Genomic DNA, 20,852 nt, shown 5'->3' on the forward strand with positions numbered 1-20,852 from the left:
AAGAACGTCTTTCGTCCTCACGCACTTGTTATAGTATCTGACCAAATTGATAGACTGAAACGTGACAGATTTTGGAAAATGGATTGATGCGTTGACTGCTTCAACAACCAATTGGATTCCTTAATGAGTAGTATGCAACTGTGGCGGGCGTGGTTCCGTTCGCCAATTTATCCCAGAATGCATTGCCTCCTGCCGAAATGAACTCAGTGTGACAAAAATAGCAATATTTAGCGAGTAAAATAAGTTTCTCCTGATGACAGATGTAAATTATAGTCAACGAGATCCTGTAACTTATAGCAGGGTCACTGATGACACTAATGAAGATTCCATGAAAAGATCAAAATGATTACGTAAGATGTGGTTTATTCTTTGTTTCATTCATATTGTTTTTATTATGAATCCCACTGACGATCGCTTTATTTAGACAACTGAAGGATGGAGTGAGTTTTTTCACCCGCCTGGTGGCAGTAGCGAGCCGAGAAGACAACCTCACACGCCCCGATGCAAGTTTAGAATGTCAGCTCGGAAAATAAAATTGAGATATAATTTCGAATCAAACTTCTTGCGTAGTTGCGTTTACATAAGACGAACGCTATTTTTAAACAGATAGCTGAATACTTTATGTCATACACGTGAGAAGTGGTTGAGCCTGCTGCCTGAAATATACTAGCTAGTATTTCATTTTCCCCGTTTGGAACATCAAAGGAGATAGGGAAAATCGAACGTCTTTTGCTCAAGAGGTGTGCCATTGTCCCACAGGGAGGGTGAGCTGTGAACACATTTACATAAACAACAGGTCCAGCCATTTTCTAATCCGTTCATCCACACAAGGGTCACGGGCATGCCGGAGCCTATCCCAGATGTCTTCGAGCAGTAGGTGGGGTACACCCTTAACTGGTTGCCAGTCAGTCGCAGGACAGAAAAGGTCAGACGCCATTACACATACCTTATGTGCGTTGAAGTGAAATATGGAACAATTTGAGCAACGTGTGTGTGTGCGTGCATATTATTTCCAGTTGTTTATTTTGTATGTTCATTTAACTGGTGTGTGAATATTGCTGTTGTGACGTCGTTAAATCAAGGATTGGGAGTCATTGAAATACTGTAAAATCTATGTGGCTATTTGAAGTGTTTTTCTTGGCATGTACGCATGATCTACGGCAGAATAAAATAACATAAAATGATGCCATAAATTCATTAATTTCAATGTAATCAACTTAAAAGGATAAAGTAAATGTCACAACAATCATAAAATGTCATTAGAGGGAGACATGAGAACAGACAACAAAGCAAAAATCAGAAGGATTGTCAACAGAATGTTATTTTTAACAGGCAGCGTTATCATAGTTTAGTCATGCTCATCGCCTGTTTTGTTTTTGTTTTTTATTGCCACACATGGCTGGCATATTTGACCGGAATCAACATTGACAAAGTAACTTGATTCTCACTGCTACTGTGCTTGAGTACATTCTGCAATACAATGAAACTAAATCATGATTGTGAGATGACACAATCCTGGCTTTGTTAACTATTGTCTCAATTTTCCCCACCAGAAATAAGACAATATCTGGATCGGCTGACAAAGTGGCAGCACAGGGGCCTCGTGGTCTCTCATGGTGGATCGTCAAAGCAGGAAATGATGTCACAGCAGCAAGGGTCAACCCCCTGTACACCTGGAGAGAAGGAGGGGCGAGGCTTGGCTAGACAAGAAGAACAAACAAGGAAGTGCTCACAAGTAATTCAGTTGGTGTGCGTGCGTGATCACTCCTACGCTTTGTGCGGGGGGGCGGAAAAGAGGATCTGATCCCTCCAGTTGGTTTGCCAGCACGGGTATGGACGTTCCCGATTCACCGCATGGGAATATGGGACTGCTTCGGACCTTTGATTCGTCTGAGTTCTCCAGCTGGGAGAAAATTGGCTCAGGTGGATTTGGACAAGTATACAAAGTACGGCATGTTCAGTGGAAAACATGGCTCGCTATCAAGTGTCCTCCTTGCCTTCATGTGGATGACAAGTAAGTCCCTTAAACATTGGAATGATGTAAAGCAAGCTCATTTCTGCAGTTGGTTCGGATTACGATTTTCAAAAATAATCTAATTGTGATTTTGTTGTTCAGCAACATTGTGATTGAGATTTAATGTGATTTTTTTCAAGGTCCTCATAGCTTGTATTTTTTAAAGCAAACATAAGCAGTTAATGTTTCTGTATTGCAATAAACAACATCAAATTTGTTGCACATAAATATTTAGTTTTCTAGGTTATGCTAAAAAGGAAATTGGACCATGAATTGATATGAAAGAGTTTAATTCTGTAAAAGTTGTTGCCACTTTGATGTGCAGTCTTTTCGGTTTTCATTACAACAACTTTGTACAATTCTACCAATCAAGCGCGGCATAAGCTGAAGTCAGGAAGTCATAAGTCTGATCATGCAATCAAATCTTCAGCTTTATTTCTTTGACTTTTCTTGTTCCGTGAAACGATGTAAAGATGTGGACTGTTTTTTTAAAGCTCTGAACCAATCTAAATAAATCCACAAATATTCAGGTAAAAAAAAAACAATGCTACCAACTGACCGAAATGAAGCCATTTTCCCCTCCCGAAATTGCACTATTTTGTGATTTGAAAATTGCATTCTGCAACATTGCGATGTTGATTCGAATTGGATTTAAAAAAATCCATCCTTTCATCAAGTCTATCATTTGGTGACAATGTCAGGGCTATATTTTTAGTAATGCATGTTTTAACTTTGGCTCCCCACCGTGGGTCTTCCCTGATCGCAGTTGCGAAACCAATACATCATTGAAATGCTAATTTGCCTCCAATTAACACTGATCTAATCAGCCACTCACCCAAAAGGAGGAGCTGTTTAGAAATGAATAAGCATTTGCAAAGATGCACTCACTTATACAACCCCTGCCCAAATTTACCACAACAATGTGGAGTATGTCAATAAGAATTATAGGCATATTCATTGCTTGCAAAATTTTCCTTCAATGCTGTTGAATTTATATCTTAAAGCAACCAGGGGGAACTGGTTATTCTATTTTTAACCCAGTTTGCGCTCCAATGAAAGATGGCATGATGCAAACTGCGGCAACGGAAACGCAACTCGCAATTATTCTCCTTCTACTGCACTGGCGTGGAAATGGGAGTTCAGAACATTTTGAGCCAATCTCCCCCGCCATTGAAATAGGTCATCAATAAATAAATTGATGTTGAAAAGACAACAACACCCATCCAAGATGTATTATATGCAAGGCCATGAAGTCTACAGGTAGAAATAATGGAACTTCACACACATCAACACTTTCGGTTTGTTGGGTTTCAGGAATATGATGTACCGTATAATTAATTTTACTTCTTAAAATATACACCTGTCCACTTTCCAAATCATGCAATGCATTGTGGTCCAAGTGATAACATCAAATTTCAATCCGTCAACTGCTTATCCAAACACTGCTAAAAGTGAAGCGACAATTTCAAGGCACAGAAGGAATGACACTCTTCTCCCATACTTGTGGCGCAACTCCAAAGTGATGCGGTGAACCCGAAGCCAAGATGTTATCATCCCTTAAACATCTCCAAAGTACATCTTCACGTCATTTCACCCTGCGACTTCGGTGACCCACACAAGAACTCAAAAAGGCACCTTTTGTTATTCCTGAGTTGCCGGCTGATGCTATGCGGCGTAGACAATAATAGAAGCTGTAAAACCAGTCCTACCGGGCTTGGCTCTTATAGTGCAGGGGCATTGTTTGGTGCTGCTGAGCTGCAATTTGGCTACATGGAGGATTGAGCAACGAGTCGATGTACACCTTCTGATATCATGTCCGCACATTTAAAAACAAATATATATATATGTAATGTGGTAGGGCACAAAACAACACACTTTTTTTTGTTCCCCTTTCACCCTTTCATGCACCGTGATAACATGATAACCTGTCCACCGTAGTAACCACTGTCCCTGAATGGGTTCATTTCAGTTTGTTATGCAACATTATAAAATTGTATTTATTTCCTTCACGGAAATTTCCTGTAACTTTTTCCTGTCTGCATTACTTTTTTTTCTTTCATTATTTTGCATTCAATACAGAGCAGCAATTATTAGCAAAATGTGTGTTACTAAAATTCCTGGTTTAGTTTGGTGTAAATCATTGTCTGTCTGTCTGACTTCTTTTGGTTTTGGTTCTCTTGGTGTGTTGCAAAAAAATGGAAATGCAAGGATTACCAATCTCTGAATTGGAAGACCGCTCAAATTTCCTCGGAATATGGATGTGCTCTGATTCACCAAAAGGCTAATGTCCAAAGTTTACATAACAAGCTGTTGGTATGGAACTTTTTGTGAAGGCATATCACTCTCTAATTGTGTGAAGTTATTATTATTCCATCAAGAAATTACCTTTCCTGTTTTCATTTTTTTCTTAAGGGAAAGAAAATATTTTATAATATTTAGGTATAATTATGCAATAATTTTTTATCTTAAGGGAACAATCCTGGGACTTAAACAACTGTGGTCTGTCCGATTCAAATTTGGATTATAACAGTCAAGTTTTAGAAGTAAGAATGCCTGCCGGTAAACACTTTTCATTTGCAAGTAGTTGTGAACAGAATAAATTGGAGACAATTACGACTGTCTCGATGACTAATGCCATTGTTTTTTTTTTCTTAAAGGACACATTGGCAGATTAAAAAAAAAACCCATGAGACAATAATGAAGTGCTGTAATTTGCTTTTATATATATATAAAATATATATATATATATATATATATATATATATACACACACACACATTGCACCGAACATGAGCTTCCTTCATTTTACCAAAGGCAAAAATCCTACTCGGTTACTTTGGTCTTTCCCACGCATTCCAAAAACGCAAGAATTTCTTTTATCTCAGCCCCATTAAGAAGGTTGTATTTTGAAAACCGCTTTGGCTTGAGATATGTAGTCTTGAGTGTGTGAATGACCCACACAGTTGTGTAGCAGTGATGTCGGGGGGGGGGGGGGGGTGCTGATAGCGGCAGCTGAGCAAAGGTTGAGCAATGCAGAACAAGCGTTCACTCACCTGCTGCATTCCAGGCTCATCTGATCTGGAATGTCCTCAAGGCCCTAAGTGGAGCCACTGGACAGTGAAAAGCACAAGCCACATTAAGGCCGAATGATTTGCGAGGAGGGGGAGAACTAAATCCTCCACTCCACTCCGTAATTTCATATGCTTTCATTTTTCAAGATCCCCTTCTCACATATTAAAACAAACATAAGCAACAAATTAACTCTTTCAGGGACAGTGGACATCTTATCATATTATCAGGTTACAGGGTGCATCAAAGGGATAATCTGTTTTACATTAAGCCTGAATTATAATGAAAGACGTAGTCAGTAAATCAGATTACAACAGTCATGCAAACAAATCTTTGGCTTTATCCCTTCAACTTTTCATGTTTCATGAATCGATTATGTAAACATGTGGAGTGCGCTTCTTCAGCATTGGACTTTTTAAAACACTGTATACATAAAAAAAATAAAACATACATATACCGTAATTAAAAAAAGCATAATGACCGACCGAAATTGAGCTGTTTTTCGTTGTTGTTGTTTTTTTTTAACGGGGTTGGTGGGGTTGTGATTTAAAAATTGTATTCTACTGTACTTGTGCTGTCAATTTAAATTCAATTCATTTTTTTTCATCCCTTAACCACCTGCACCCACTGATTAATTTCAGAAACATTCTTAAAGCCTACAAGGCCGTGACTCCAAGGTTAATGGCAGTAAACATTTACCATAACTCAGTGCAGTCAGCATGACGTGCAGGCTTCTGAAGTATGATGTTGGGCCTGAAGTGATGTCAAATATTACAGGTCAGCGAGCAAAGTATGAGTCTCCAAAAGATTAGCTTAATGTTTTCTAAGATCGAGATGATCATTGCTGTTTGTTTTTTTTGTTTTTGTTTTTTGAAGCGATCCCTCAGGCCAGTGAAACTTTTCAAAAGTTTTTATTTATTTATTTTTTAACTTCTATTTCCTCAGAGAGCGATCAGAGCTGCTGGAAGAGGCTAAGAAAATGGAAGCAGCCAAGTTCCGCTACATCTTGCCTGTGTATGGGATCTGTGAGGATGCACAGGGCCTGGTCATGGAGTTCATGGAGAGAGGCTCCTTGGAAACCCTTCTGGCTACAGAGCCGCTGCCCTGGGAGCTACGCTTCCGGATCATCCACGAGACGGCTGTTGGAATGAACTTCTTACACTGCATGGAGCCACCGCTGCTCCACTTGGACCTGAAGCCTGCCAACATCCTGCTGGACGCACACTGCCACGTCAAGGTGCGTTTTTGTGCGTTTTCCCATCAGTGTCTGATGGGAAAATTATATTTAACAAACAACAAGAAAAGCTCTCATGAGAAAACAGACCACCACCAAGACTGAACCTTTTTGATGGGTTAAGTTGCGTGGCCCTGTCAGAGCCGTACTGGCTCTACATAAGCATAAAATAATAGGATATGTTGCCATGGTTAGTTTAGATTAAGCATTTTTATTTTGGGCAACTGCATTCATAACAGTGTACTAACCCCACTAAAACCAAGGCATTATCCATCCATCCATTTTCTGAACCGCTTTATCCTCACAAGGGTCACGGGGCATGCTGGACCCTATCCCAGCCGTCTTTGGGTAGGAGGTTGGGGACACCCTGAACCGGTTGCCAGCCAATCGCAGGGCACACAGAGACGAACAGCCATCTGCGCCCACACTCACACTTGGGGACAATTTAGATCAATGGTGTCAAACTCATTTTTGTGTCGCTGGCCACTTCAGAGTTATGACTTCCTTCGGCGGGCCGGTGCAAAACCCAATCGTTATTTATTACTCATGTCAATTTGACATTTCGATACAGATTTCAACAAGAATCATGATAGTTGGCACACATGATTTGCTCCCGCGGACCACATTCAATGATGTGGGGGACCGGAACTGGCCCCCCGGGCCTTGACTTTGACACCTGGGATTTAGAGTGCCTACCATGCATGTTTTTGGAATGTGGGAGGAAACCGGAGTACCCGGAGAAAACCCACGCAGGCCGGGATCGAACCCATGACCTCTGGTTGACACGCTAACCACTGGGCCGCCTCAAAGCATTGTAATTTCACAAATGAATATTGATGCTTCAAAGAAGGAATCATTGACAAAATTATTAACATATTTACTGTACATACCCCTTATTTTCCATCATTATATTATTATTATTTTCCATTCCATCAGAATATATTTTTTGTTTTGAGCACTGATCAAACTTTTTAGCTGCCATTCACCTGGACATATTTTTAAGATATTTGAAATGAAAGTGGAATCTAAGGTTTGAATACTGTCCATCACTGAGCTGCCTTCGGTGGTATTACGAAATTGACTATTTAGACAAGTTATTTTTGTCAACAAAAGTACCCAGTAATCTCACCCTTCCTTAAAGCTCACTCAACAAGCCACAGTTGTATTTTCTATCAAATAGCATTCCAGCAGTGCACCGGTTTGTCTTTCCTGTTCATCTGTTTGAAAATGACGGCCTTCAGTCCTAACAGACTTGTTGTTTTACTCGGAGCGGCTCAACTGAAATGAATGTAGTAGGTGGGAACCATCAATTTAACCGTAATAGCTACGTGTAAACACCTCTTCCAGGCTTGTCTCTACAGGATTCCTTTCGTTTCCTGTATAAAGCACTCTGTGACTCTATCTGGGTACGTGTGTTTGTGTGACTGCGCGTGGGTGTGCTCACTCCACGACGAAGGGCCTCTCCTGCCTATGTGGCATGCCGTGACTTGGCCCTGGAGTTTTGCTGCCGCTCTGCGCAAGGAAACGTAGTCAACTTGCGAGATGACTAGTCACGGTCTTCCGTTTTAGGCTCTGTGTTGTCTCTCTGTCTTAGATATCAGATTTTGGCCTAGCTCACTGGAACGGTTTGTCACGGGCCGATGACATAAGTCGGGACGGCTTCTGCGGCACCATCGCCTACCTGCCACCTGAAAGCATCATTGAGAAAGACCGAATGCCTGACACCAAACATGACATATACAGGTTGGATTTTTTTCAAGCCTCTAATTGTACAGAATTCTGTGAGAAACAATATAATGTAAAACCCATGCTTCTGTTTTTTTCCTCCAGTTTTTCCATTGTCATCTGGGGCATCCTTACTCAGAAGAAACCCTATCAAGGTAAGACCAAAGTATGATTCAAATAATACAGCAAAAAGTATCCCGACAGCGAACATCCCATTAAAAAAAACAAAAGTCGTAAAGAATACAGCCATGAATCTAATGATAGCCAAATTCCAATCGTATTTGAATGAAATTTCATTTTAACCTATGTTGAACTTTATGCCCATAACATAAACCAACAGTCGGAGACGATAAAACCGCTTTCCCAATTATTAGCAAAAATTAGCAGGTAGTAGTGATCCGTGGCGACACGCAACCAACTGGCATATTGTCCCTTTCCCATTGACCAACAGAAGGCGATTCTGCCCCCCCCCCCCCCCCCGCCCCCAACACTCTGCGTCTGGTTACGTCGCCACGCTGTGATCGCGTAGATGATAGTGCAACAAATTTCTTGGTGGTAAACAAAACAACATGGAAGCGAGTGTTCTTTTTTTTATCATGCTTTTTTTTCCTTAAAATCAGGGGTCCCCAAACTTTTTCCTGTGAGGGCCACATAACTTCTCTGATGGGGGGCCAGTGTCAGTTTGTAACAGAAAAAGTGTGATGATCGTAGGGGAGCTTAAAAAATTTATTTTTTCCCAGAAAACCACACATAACCAAATAACCCTTTCCAGGTTCTTAACAGAAAAAAAAGTCAGGAAACAAATAACACTATTAATGAAATAAATAATAACTAAATAAGCCTCTCTGAGTTCTTCACAGGAAATAAATAATAACTAAATAACTCTCTCTGGGTTCTTCATAGAAAAAAGCAATGGAACATGAACTTTCTGAACAGATAAAAGTTCAGCTCAGTTGTCAGAGCAGAATCTCTCTGACACATATGAGCAGTCTCTTAAAGTTCTTGTGTTCCTTCCTTATAATCCCGTAGCCTAGGTTCCCGTAGGCTTGTAGACACAGCTGTTTGCAGCTAGGGGGGTTTTGGGGCGTTTTTAACACAGTGACGGGTCATTTTGACCCGAGTACAACAGGAGGGTTAGAGGGCCGGGCCAAATGTGCTGATGGGCCGTATCCGACCCGCGGATCGTAGTTTGGGGACCCCTGCTCAAAATGGTCGAAAAGCAGCGGAGGATCAACTCCTTGCTCCTACTGAGACAACAGCTTAAGGGGCGATCTCCTAGCTTCGTGTTGGGAGCGTGCTATATACGAGGCCGATGAGGCGCGATGTTAGAAGTGTTTGGCTTTTACACTGCAAGCGGAGGCGATCACAACCCGCCTCCGATGGCGTGCTGGTGGACACGGATCCACACTCTTTTCCCGCTGCCCCAAAAAGCGTGTTTACCCGTGATTTTGCGCAATGGGAAACAGGTCTAAGTGAAGCCCTATATAAACCACAATCACATTCACTTATTGCATTTGTAGATTGATATGTTATCCCCATTTTTGTCAACTATGTTCGATGTTTGCCTTAATCCTTTCATGCAACCCGATAACATGGTAAGCTGTCCACTGCCGTAACCGCTGTCCCTCAAAGGGTTAATAGTGTCTACATCTAGTAAATACCAGCAAACATCCGTGGACGGGGTTAATCTGATAAATAAGGTGTATTTTGTCCTCTCGGGTAGCAATGCAGTTCAAGCGACTCTATAAGAACAAAGTTGTTTACATGTGGCCAGGTTGGTGCCCCGCTGGGCTACTTTTGGCTTTACCACAATCGATTAGCGAAGTCAGAAACTTTGATCGTGTCGCTCTGTTTCCTTCTGGGAAACAGTACACACTGTAGCTACTCATCTACAGATTTAATGACCCTCTCTTCTTTATTTGCACCAACTCTTCCTGTAAATAGCTTTGAATCCAGTGAAATGAAATGACTTTTATTGTTGGATAAAGCAGCACGCTGGCCTCATGGTCTGAGGTTTTTGGGGACAAATCTCTGATCATGCCCTGCTGTGCGTGTGTGGAGTTTTGATATTCTTCCTGTCCTGTCCACGTGTGGGTTTTCGAAATGAAAGTTGAGTGGAAATGGTTGGTTGTTTATATGTGCCCTGTGATTGGTTGGCGACTCGTCCAGGGTGAAACTCCACTTCTTGGCCACAGTCAGCTGCTCACACCCCCAACTAAAGTGAGGATAAGCGCTCAAGAAAATAAATTATTAGGTTTTTATTATATACATCTGTGATTCCAACCTGCGGTCTTTGTTTGAAACGATACATTGTTACTCGGAAACAGAGAAAATTCTGAAATTGTTTCTTTGGTCGCTTTTCCCCATAGGAGAGAACAACATCTTGCAGATCATGGTGAAGGTGGTGAAAGGGGTGCGTCCGGATCTTGGGGCAGTGCCGCGTAGTCGCCCTACTGCCTGCACTGGCTTCCTGAGTCTAATGCAACGCTCCTGGGCGACTAGTCCCGAGGCCAGACCCAGCTTTCAGGGTAAGCTTTCTTTTTCATATGCTCCTCACTTTTCAGCTTCTACTTTTTTTTTCTTATTGACTAACGCTGCACTGGTGCTAACAATGCGCCTCATTATATTTTATGATTACTATTTTTATTTAACCCTTTTACGCACCCTGAACTTGACAACTTGGTAAGCTGTCCACTGTACTAACCACTGTCCCTGAGAGGGTTGATATATTGCTGGTGTCAGGCAGAAGCCCCGGTACCGCTAAAATCATCACTTCCAGGAGACTCAAAAAATGTTCAAACATGAATATGCCATCATCAAAGAGAGCAGGCCATTTTCAGCACTTGAGATTGTTCAGTAATTGGTATAAATAACACTCGCACACACTAATCATGTGAGTGAATAGCTGTGGGGAAAAGCCAATAATTGGTACTTTGCTTTACGTTGTCCGGCCCATCTTTTAGAAGGACTATTAACTGACAGCAGACAGAATACAATTTAAAAAGTTGAAGTACAACACACACGTTTCACATACGGTAACTGTAGCATAAAGCTGATTTTCTTTCCTCGTCATCCCCAATGTCATCTCTGTTGTTCCTCAATGTTGACTAATCTATTGATGATTCTTCCAGACATCACATCCGAAGCTGAAGCTCTGTGCTGCAAACCTCAAGACGAACCCAAGACTCCGACCTTGCCAGAGTCGGAGCCTACTTCCTGTGACGGTCTTTCCCCTCACCGCCAGGTAGATATTCACTCCCTTGTTTAACCCTTTGAGGGACCGCGGTTACTACTGTGGACAGCTTATCATGTTATCAAGTTAGAAGGTGCATCAAAGGGTTATTATGGGGACATTAACAGTGCTTTGAAGGAAGCAGTCACTCTAAATAATTGGAAAGTTTCACACATGGAAGTGAAGGATGCGGGATTGTATATATGATCAGGGCTGGAGTTGGCCTTCTGGTATATCGAGCAGATACCAGTTCACCTGGCAACTTTCGGGACCGATCCAGTGCTACTTAATTATTTTCCTCCTAATTTCCTTTTGTGGTGTATGAATATTAGTACGCATTTGGCCATTCCAGTGATGAGGAAAATAGTATTTCTTTGTGCCTAGGCATGTACATCTATTTGTCAGTCTGTGCGTGTATGTATGGAAGTGCAAGTGTAAATAAGAAAACGATAACATAAAATGGTGAGGTATATGTATCACAATTAGTCATGAAGATATTATGGAGAAGGGGCGGGGTGAAATAAGACAGACATGTAATCGAAATGACTGTGCTCTTGTTCTTTCCATGATTGTCCATTTTGTCCAATATAAATATATACTTTTTTTTTACTTGTCCATTTATAAGTTGCATGTCATTTATATTTTCTGAATGGAAAAAGACAAAAGTAGAGTAAGACTCTACTTCTCCTTTCCTATATTCTGACCTGTTGGTACCCTTAAGAATATCTATATTTTTTCATTTTTATTTTCATGGCTGTTTATCTGCATGTGTTCCAGACACTGTTATTACTTGGTGAGTTATTTTCAGAGTAAATATTTAATTAGAATGACTGTGACATGGCCAAAGAAGAATGTTGCCTGATGGGATTGTCTAAAGCCTGTCTGTTGTGTGTCACATCCGCACTGTTGATTTTGTGACAAGATAAACACTGTGACCCGGCACCAGACTTCGTGAATATTTATCTGTCTGTTGAAATGATAGGGATTTGGATTTGAATGTTAGTCATTTTGGCATGGTTAGTCTTTAACTGAGCAAGGGATATTAAGAGAAACAAGCATTTTTTTTCTCATAACTTAAAACACGTTCCATACTTCAAGGATCAGGAATTATAGAGGAGAGAGAGAATGATTTCAAGATTCATAATAATAATAATGAAAGTATTTTCACTCATGGAGGCGGCGGTTCTGCATGATATTCTTTCAGACAGTGTTGTCCGGCTGCTACTTGAAAGTGTCTCTTGATCTTCACCCACCCTAGCTGATATCAGGATGAGAAATCTCAATTAGACTGTCCAGTTTCCATTTTAAGGCCCTTTTGAAAGTTGCCTCAACATTCCGATTGTGCTAGAAGCGGCATTGGACTAAAACACTTGCCACCCACTTTACCCAGCACGGAATGGAATGGAACGTATGTGTGTCAGAGAACAGTTTGTCCGCAAATCCCTAACTGGTCTATTCTTTCCACAGGTTAAAAACCGTAAGCAACCAGTGCGTCCGATCTCGGCCATGTTGCCTGAAAAGGACTGCAGTCTGTCCGAGCTGTTGACCCAGGTGGATTCAGGGATCTCGAGGAGCTTTGATCGACTGAAGGAAGACAGCTGCCAGAGCAAAGAGAACACAAGCAAGAGGCTGTCTGGCATGTCCTCCGCGGATTCAGCCTTCTCTTCGCAAGATTCTATAACGCTCTCTTTTGAGAAGGAAAGCACCATTGGTAAGAGTTAACCGAAAAGTCTAAGCTTGAACACAGAAGAATAGAAGTTAATGTCTCGTGTTGTAGTGGGTATTAAATGGCTTCTTCTTCCGACTAGATTCCGGTGAGGTCCACAAAAGGAAGTTATGCGACGCCATCAGAACAAAGGACATTGCAAAACTGATGAAGCTCCTGCAGCCGCAGGATGTTGACCTTCTCCTCGACGGAGGAGGCAGCCTCCTCCATCACGCTGTCATCTTGGACAACGAGGAAGCCGTCAAATTCCTTCTGCTGAACAACGCCAATCCCAACCTCGCCAATGCGCGTGGCTCCACCCCCCTCCACATGGCCACAGAGAAACACTTGAAGCCCCTAGCAGAACTTCTGCTCGGCCGGCGGAGCACCAACGTCAATGCCAAGGATGAGGACCAGTACACGGCTTTGCACTGGGCGGCGCAGAATGGCGACGAGCCCATGACGCGCCTGCTGCTCGAACGGGGGGCGGCCATCAACGAGACCGACGGTCAGGGACGCACGCCCGCTCACATCGCCTGCCAGCACGGCCAGGAGAGCGTCGTCCGTGTGCTGCTGAGATATGGCGCCAATATCAGGATCAAAGGCAAGGACAATTGGACGGCGCTGCATTTGGCCGCCTGGCAGGGTCACCTGGGTATCCTGAAACTGCTGGTCAAGCAGGCGGGTGCCGACGTCAACGGCCAAACGACGGACGGACGCGCGGCACTGCATTTAGCTTGCCAGAGGGGGCAGTACCGAGTGGCCCGGATCCTAATCGAACTCAAGGCAGACATTCACATGAAAACCTTGGAGTTAAACACGCCCTTGCATGTTGCGGCGGAAACCGGTCACACCAGCACATCCCGCTTCCTGATCAAACACCACGCGGATATCCACGCCGAGAACAGCCAAGGATTTACTCCTCTTCACTTGGCCTGCCAGCGAGGCCACCTGGCCACAGTCAAGATGTTAATAGAAGAAGGAGCCGATCCTCAAAAACTTACGCGGGCCCAACGGAGCCCATTCCACCTGGCAGCCGAGAGCGGACACAGTGCAGTTCTGAAAAAACTGCTCCTTCACTGTCCAGAATGGGGCACTCTGTCAGATAAGCACAACCCGTTGCACCTGGCAGACGAGAGGCGATACTTGCTAGAGGATCCCCAGGACTTAATTAGCGAAAGCTTGGCACCTCCTGAGCCCGAGCAGCCACCAGAGGCTAAGTCACTCCAGAGGAGAGTCGTCATTCTCAAACTGACGGAGCGCAAAGACAATCCGCAGGCGACCACCTCACAGTGTGCACCAGCTATGTGCTAACAGAAGAAAAAGTGCCGCTGATACTGTTAAAACTGATGTCCATCTGATGCTTCGCAGTTTTCAACGGAACAGAATATGCTGTTAGCATTTTATCATTCTTCAAAAAGCTTCCATGTAAATGTTTATTTATGACAATATTTAGAATGTACTTTTTTTTTACCCATTTTTTTAAACTGCATAAACACATTTGATAAGATGAAAACTGGTTTGGAAACACGGGTTTGTGGACCTTTTTGAGAATGTTGAAGTGTACATACCTGTAAATCATGTATAGGGGTAAACAAACCTTTTGTTATTGTTTCAGAGTCGTTATGGATTTTAAAAAGCTTTGACAATGTTATGTGCCTGTTGCGTATGAGTGCTACATCACAGAATCCATTAAAATACCTTTCGCTGCACTGTAAATTAGCGTCTCGACTTTTTCCTATTTCAACTGGGAAATAGCTTAATCTGGGCCTAAATGTACGGTATGAGTGACATTTTGAGGTTACGCAAGAGTGCCATACAAGAAGCCATGCTCAATTGTTATCGTAAGTTGGTGTCTCTCATTTGATTGGTTTATATTTATGGCCTACGAATATTTTTTATGCAAATATCCACTAGTCTGTAAAATTAATAGTGTAAGCATAGATTAATGCAAATTCTCTGAATATATAAATTGGAGAAACTTGGCCAGAAAAGGGAAACGTGGAATGTGCCGACTAACGTCTTTGCCCCTACTAGCTTAGTCTCGCCATAGGCACACGGCTCAAAAGAGGTGTGTCCGATCTCCCGATCTTTTTTTCAGATCTATGGTAGTCACCAAACAAGCTAATCGTTGGCATGTCTTATTTTATTTCGTCTGCTACTGCTACTCTGTCTTCTTTGTAATTTCCAGCAGTCAGGATACCCTGTTGCACCATGTTGCGCCTCGCAGGCCAGGCTTGGTACTACAGCTGATTTCAAGCAGAGGAGACCCTTCATTTTCAGAGATACTTGTCAGGTGAGTGACGTGACGTTTGTCATTGTGAATACATCACTGTCAGAGCAATAAGAACATGATTTCTTATTGCCATGTTTGTGATTAGGGTTCTTTTTTTTATTTACATTTCATGTCATCTTCCATCAACCAGGAAGGTGTCAGATTGAAAAACAAACACAGACGTAGTCCCTTTTTTATGATTCACGAGTATAGCCAAGAAAGTATCTCGTTTCATGTGTCTCAGATTTTGTTCTCACAACTACGTTCACCACCCGCATGTGAGAAACAATCATCGCCTTGACAAGAGGCTGAGCTGGCGTGTCTACATCTGTACCCTCGGTTTAAGTGAAATCACAGCCTTGTCTCCTCCCCAGACTCCACAGACCACGCTCAGGTTGGCAAGCATCATGGGAACTGCCCCGGAGGTGGATCACATGATGCGTGCGTGATTAAGAAATGAGTGAGGGTGCTGATGTTCCACCAGCAATTATAGAGTGTTGATAAGAACGTGTCATCACAAAGCCCCTGTCTCATCCCAGGCGCCCTGAAGACTTGACTCTTAGAACCCGAGGCATGATGTCGAGTGGCAAATGCTTAATTGTCCTGTCTTTAGTCATCTTTTCAGAGAGGCTAAAAATGAATAACGAGTGTAATTTGAAGAATCTACTCCCAGGCGAAAATTTGACAATTTTTCCAATCTATTGGAGCTCCGGTGATGTGATTTTGTTGACATTGCCCAATCATAGCTTCTGTTTTTAGATATGTTGTTTTTATAAATGTCAAAAATGACCTTTTCTGATCATCAGTAGCATTAGTATCACGTCTTAGATAATTTATTATTGTAAATCGGGCCCGGCTGATATTTAGTGTAGTTTCAAAAATAATAATCATCAGCCAGAGTTTTTTGCCAATTAAATGCCACGATAATTATATTCTCTCATTAAGCAGTAATTCTGTACAATATGGGCAGGAAATAAAGGACATATATGGCCGAGAGAATGTTATTTTGTGTGAATTGCAAGATTTAATGACTGTAACTCGAGCTCAACGTTTTAGTATTTTTGCGCTGATTCCAAATATGTCCGCGTTTTTTTTCTCTAGCACGTTAGGTTTTCATAATAAGTATTCATTCAGGGCGGCCCGGTAGTCCAGTGGTTCGCACGTCGGCTTCACGGTGCAGAGGTAGAAGAAGAAGTATTCATTCATTCATTCATTCATCTTCCGAACCGCTTGATCCTCACTAGGGTCGCGGGGGGTGCTGGAGCCTATCCCAGCTGTCTCCGGGCAGTAGGCGGGGGACACCCTGAATCGGTTGCCAGCCAATCACAGGGCACACAGAGACGAACAACCATCCACGCTCACACTCACACCTAGGAACAATTTAGAGTGTTCAATCACCCTGCCACGCATGTCTTTGGAATGTGGGAGGAAACCGGAGCACCCGGGGAAAACCCACGCAGGCTCGGGGAGAACATGCAAACTCCACACAGGGAGGCCGGAGCTGGAATTGCACTGTGAAGCCGACGTGTTAACCACTGGACTACCGGGCCGCCCCATAAGTATAATAATCACAATATAATATGAAAAATAGTAAGTGAGTAATGTTCATAATGAAGGTTTAGGTTCAGCAACAATTTTTTCTGAAGCGTCAAATATACAAACTGAAACGCATGGTAAAATCCAGATTGCGCAACCTTTTATAGGTCAGGGTTAAAAAAAAATAAAATGGCTCAAAAACCTGCTGTGTAAGAAAAAAAGTCAAGACATTTTTTTAAATATGCCACAAAAATACATTTAAGGGCATAGAAAGCCATCTCACGTCAAAATTTGTTCTTAGTGTTGTCTCCATAAATTTGAAATGCAACTCTGTCAAGATGGCATGTTCTGACATGTGAGAACGTCGTCTGTTTTTTTTTTTAAGTCATCACTTCATGTCAAAAAATATTTAGAATGGGGGAGAGAAAATGACAAAGGCAACATGTGTAAATCATATTTTGACTGAAGTTCAAAAATATATCTACTAAAGGTCAATGTATTGTAAAACAGTCAAAACATCTGTCTGTTATTCATATCTTTGCATCACGGACCAAAAAAGTTCCTTTATTCATTTTCAATGTTTTAAAATAATTGGCCAATTCATCGGTCATCTGAATTTTCTTTTTTTTCTCACAATTGTCAGAATTGGTATTGGCCTCAGAAAAGTCCACATTGATCGGGCCCTAATTGTTAGGCGTTCAAAATGTACCCTCCAGAGTACATTTTGAACACATTGTTGAACACAACAATAGTAAAACGGTTCCGCGTACTCCAGCTGCCACACAAGAAAAAACATTGATGTGTGAATGTGAATAACTTACATCCCCTGCGACTGGCTGAAAACAAGATTAGGGTGTGCCCCATTTGTCAAAATAAGCCAGCTGGGATAGGCTGCAGCCCAGCCGCAACCCGAATCAGGATGGATGTGAAACTTTCTCGATTTTTCATCGTAACAGAAGGTTTGTTGCATGTGGGAATATTGCCTTGATTTTTTTTTTTTTTTTTTTAAACAAGTTGTGAATGTGTTTTTGGAGCTTATATTGTACGTATTCATGGGTCACCTTCATTTTCTGCTTGTCTGTCTTCCCACTCAGCATTTTGGCTGCTTCCCCACTGTCACCGTTGAAAGATGAGTGTCACTCCCTCTAGGTTGGGACTCTGTCTGCTTGTGAAAGATGCATCCAAAGTGTAAAAGCCCGTGGAGCCGCATTCACTGGGCTAATGGGAGACTTCCGGTGTCATCAACCCAATTGTGTTAATTACACAGCATGGAATATATGACACATCTTAATATAGTGGGTGTAAGTTCACCTTCCATTGTAAACAAGCGATGAAATGGGATGTCAGATGGTTTATGTGTAGTCATTATGATGAGTTTTTTTTTTAATTTTAATTATCTTATTTTATTTTTTACTGTACTTCCCCTGAGGGGGAGATTGGATTTACATTCACTAATATAGTAGCAAAAAGACTCAAGAATCCAAAAGCTTTTCAAAACAAATATATATACATTCCACAATGTGTATATAGTATTGGTGTCTAACTCGATGCTCGGGGGCCAGATCCGGCCCGCCACATCATTTTATGTGGCCCGCGAAAGCAAATTATCTGTGTCGATTTGCATGATCCTTGTTAAAATCTTGACATCTAGTGATAATTGTGTTACCTTGTTTACACTACCTTGAGCAGTAATTGAACAAACAAATTATTGCCATGACCGATTTCAAAACTAGTAATCCAGCAACTTGTGTAGAAGTAATAATACGATGGGAAACATTTGTTCAGTTTCACCGACATAATGGCCCTCCAACGGAAGACATAACTCCAAAGTGGCCCACGACAAAAATGAGGGTTTGAATATATGTCGATATTTGCCCTGTGATTGACAAGCGACGAGTCCAGGTTGGACCCTGTCTCTCACTAAATGTCAGCTGGGATAGGCTACAGCTCATCCAATGATGAGCATCATCTTTGCAGAAAATTGATAGATGAAAAACCTTGGATGAGTATGGGCGCTCATTATAATAGGTACTGTCATACTGTTTTCTTCAAGGCAACTTAAACGAACAATCATGGGTGGGGTGTGGTCTCCAAGTGCCCACTTGACGACGTGCATTTTCTTCTGCCATGTCGAGACTCGCGTGTACATCTACCTGCTTTTAAATGAAACTGAAGAAGCCACTTTGGTAAGATATCCTTTATTTGTCCCACACTGGGGAAATTTACAGTCTACAGCAGCAATTTTGGGGGTAGAAAGAAGAAAGAAGATTGGCCATAACTGAAGTCACCTGTGACCACTCCCACAATGGCGCACCCCTTCCTCTTGTTATCTGCAAAATTACCAATACCCGGTCTGCTTTGCCACAGTGCAGAGTTGTGCCACTGGCCACTCACAATTTCCGATGATTGTGCAAACAGTGCCCTTGGGGTTATGATAACATCTGTTTTGAGGGCTGGTCCTGTCAAATGCAAATATACCACAGCTCACTGCACACCCCTTTGCTTTTGGGTCAATGGTTCAATTACCACAAAAGCCAAAGGAGGGCCGAGGATGTTGTGACCAGGTGAATGGCCACTTGTTCACAAGCAGGCTAGAGTCTGCTTGTGAGAAATGCAAAGCCCCATAAAGACAATGTTAAAGTGTATTTTCACTCATGGAGGGAGTGCTTCATCACAAGCAAGTGCAACGCCAAGTACTACCAAGATCAAATTTCAGAGGTGATGACGATGACCCTGTTGGTGAACGCTAATCTGTGCTAAAACTGCAGCTCTCTTCACCCTCTGGATTTGACAGTCAGAAAGTGTAGTTTGGTCATTGCTTGAAAGTCAGATAATGGATCAATGGCTCTGGGTAAAGTCATGGGAAATGAAAATCGGTACATGTGGTAATCTTACCTAAATTAGCTGAACTGTGATGTCACAATTCAGAATGGCTTGCTTACAGACACATTTTCAAGACTGCAACACGGTTTGGTTGGCTTTGTAATTTCACACTCCACGGGTGGGCAGATAGTCGAGAGACCGAACTACTACGAGAAGCAATTCAAAAGTACATTTGTCATACCATGTCCTTTTTTAAATGCTTTCTCTTCAAATTAAATACAATTGCTTATATTTAGCCATGAAGCAAAATTTATCGGCATATGACTGGCTCCAGAGGGAATTGACAATCTTTCCAAATGCTGTGAGCTGTTTTCCTCCGCAATCTTTTTCCATCCTCTTCATTTATTTTAACCTCACGGAACAAGCTAAGCAAGATCTGAGACCTCGCCTCTTAAGACACAAGGCGTGCGACAACATGTGCACCTTTCCTCCAGGCGAACACATGGACGTGGGCGCACTCACACAGCATTAATGGAATACAGTACACGATTTATGGCCTGTTTCCTTGTGCTTGCACAATGACACTGAAGTTGCATTTTGGCAAACTGGGCAAAAGGTGAAGATACGATTTGAAATTATGTTACATGGGACAGACAAATTCATGTGTTTGTACTGTGTAGACAACATTTTATGGTCTAATGTTGAGAAACAATGGAGGGGAATGGTTCCTGGAGATGTTTTGAGATTAAAATTGAGAGGATTAAGTCCACACAGGGGCAGGAGGAGGTGCTATGATGTCACTACAAAGCAAACAGTGTGCTCGGACTGAGTCAACACATGTACCTCCTGCCAGCTAATAGAAAACTTTGCCAACAGAGCAGGAGTGCATTCATCACTTCGACACCCTGGGAATTAAATATAATAAATAACCCGGGGTTGTGGGGAGGAAGGGGATCTGTGTTGTGTACAGCAGCACATTTATAAGAGAGCTTTTTATTAAATGTTTGATATTGTTGAACATAAGAGAAACTCAATACATTTTTCAGGTTGCTAATAATTTCATATGCTGCTGTTTTTGTTTTGGTGTTCAGTTAGGCTTTTGCATAGCTAGTCCAAAGAGTCCCTCAGCAAGCATCAAAAACTTAAATAATGATGTAACTGAACACATGGGCGTGAAAAATGTAAAAAAAAAAAAAACTTGAAAAGAAAATGCGTTGAATAATTAGGTGCAAAAAGTTT

The 20,852-nt window shown here is 42.0% G+C and overlaps 1 protein-coding gene and 1 long non-coding RNA gene across 2 annotated transcripts in view; one reads left to right on the forward strand and one right to left on the reverse strand.

Moving 5' to 3' along the window:
• Positions 1-801: 801 nt before the first annotated feature.
• On the forward strand, positions 802-14,698 carry ripk4 (receptor-interacting serine-threonine kinase 4). Its single transcript, XM_052047822.1, has 9 exons — positions 802-925; positions 1,554-2,014; positions 6,029-6,320; positions 7,912-8,060; positions 8,148-8,197; positions 10,412-10,570; positions 11,174-11,286; positions 12,742-12,985; positions 13,083-14,698. Exons 2-9 carry the CDS (start codon positions 1,833-1,835, stop codon positions 14,291-14,293), a joined length of 2,400 nt encoding a protein of 799 aa, XP_051903782.1. The 5' UTR covers positions 802-925; positions 1,554-1,832; the 3' UTR covers positions 14,294-14,698.
• A 1,757-nt stretch (positions 14,699-16,455) lies between these two features.
• Positions 16,456-20,852, reverse strand: part of LOC127588960 (uncharacterized) — a 32,289-nt gene continuing 27,892 nt past the window's right edge. Inside the window, exon 2 of the long non-coding RNA XR_007959239.1 lies at positions 16,456-16,624. This is a non-coding gene — a long non-coding RNA (uncharacterized LOC127588960). The remainder of the gene's footprint in view (positions 16,625-20,852) is intronic.

The sequence above is a fragment of the Hippocampus zosterae genome, chromosome 16 (genome assembly GCF_025434085.1).
Source record: "Hippocampus zosterae strain Florida chromosome 16, ASM2543408v3, whole genome shotgun sequence".
NCBI lineage: Eukaryota > Metazoa > Chordata > Actinopteri > Syngnathiformes > Syngnathidae > Hippocampus > Hippocampus zosterae.

What these genes read in the sequence shown, in the direction of transcription:
- ripk4 (XM_052047822.1), top strand. Translation starts at nt 1,833, where the DNA reads ATGGACGTTCCCGATTCACCGCATGGGAATATGGGACTGCTTCGGACC. An exon ending in ACGCACACTGCCACGTCAAG is followed by an intron (nt 6,321 to 7,911) that starts GTGCGTTTTTGT and finishes TCTCTGTCTTAG; the next exon opens with ATATCAGATTTTGGCCTAGC. An exon ending in GGCCAGACCCAGCTTTCAGG is followed by an intron (nt 10,571 to 11,173) that starts GTAAGCTTTCTT and finishes TGATTCTTCCAG; the next exon opens with ACATCACATCCGAAGCTGAA.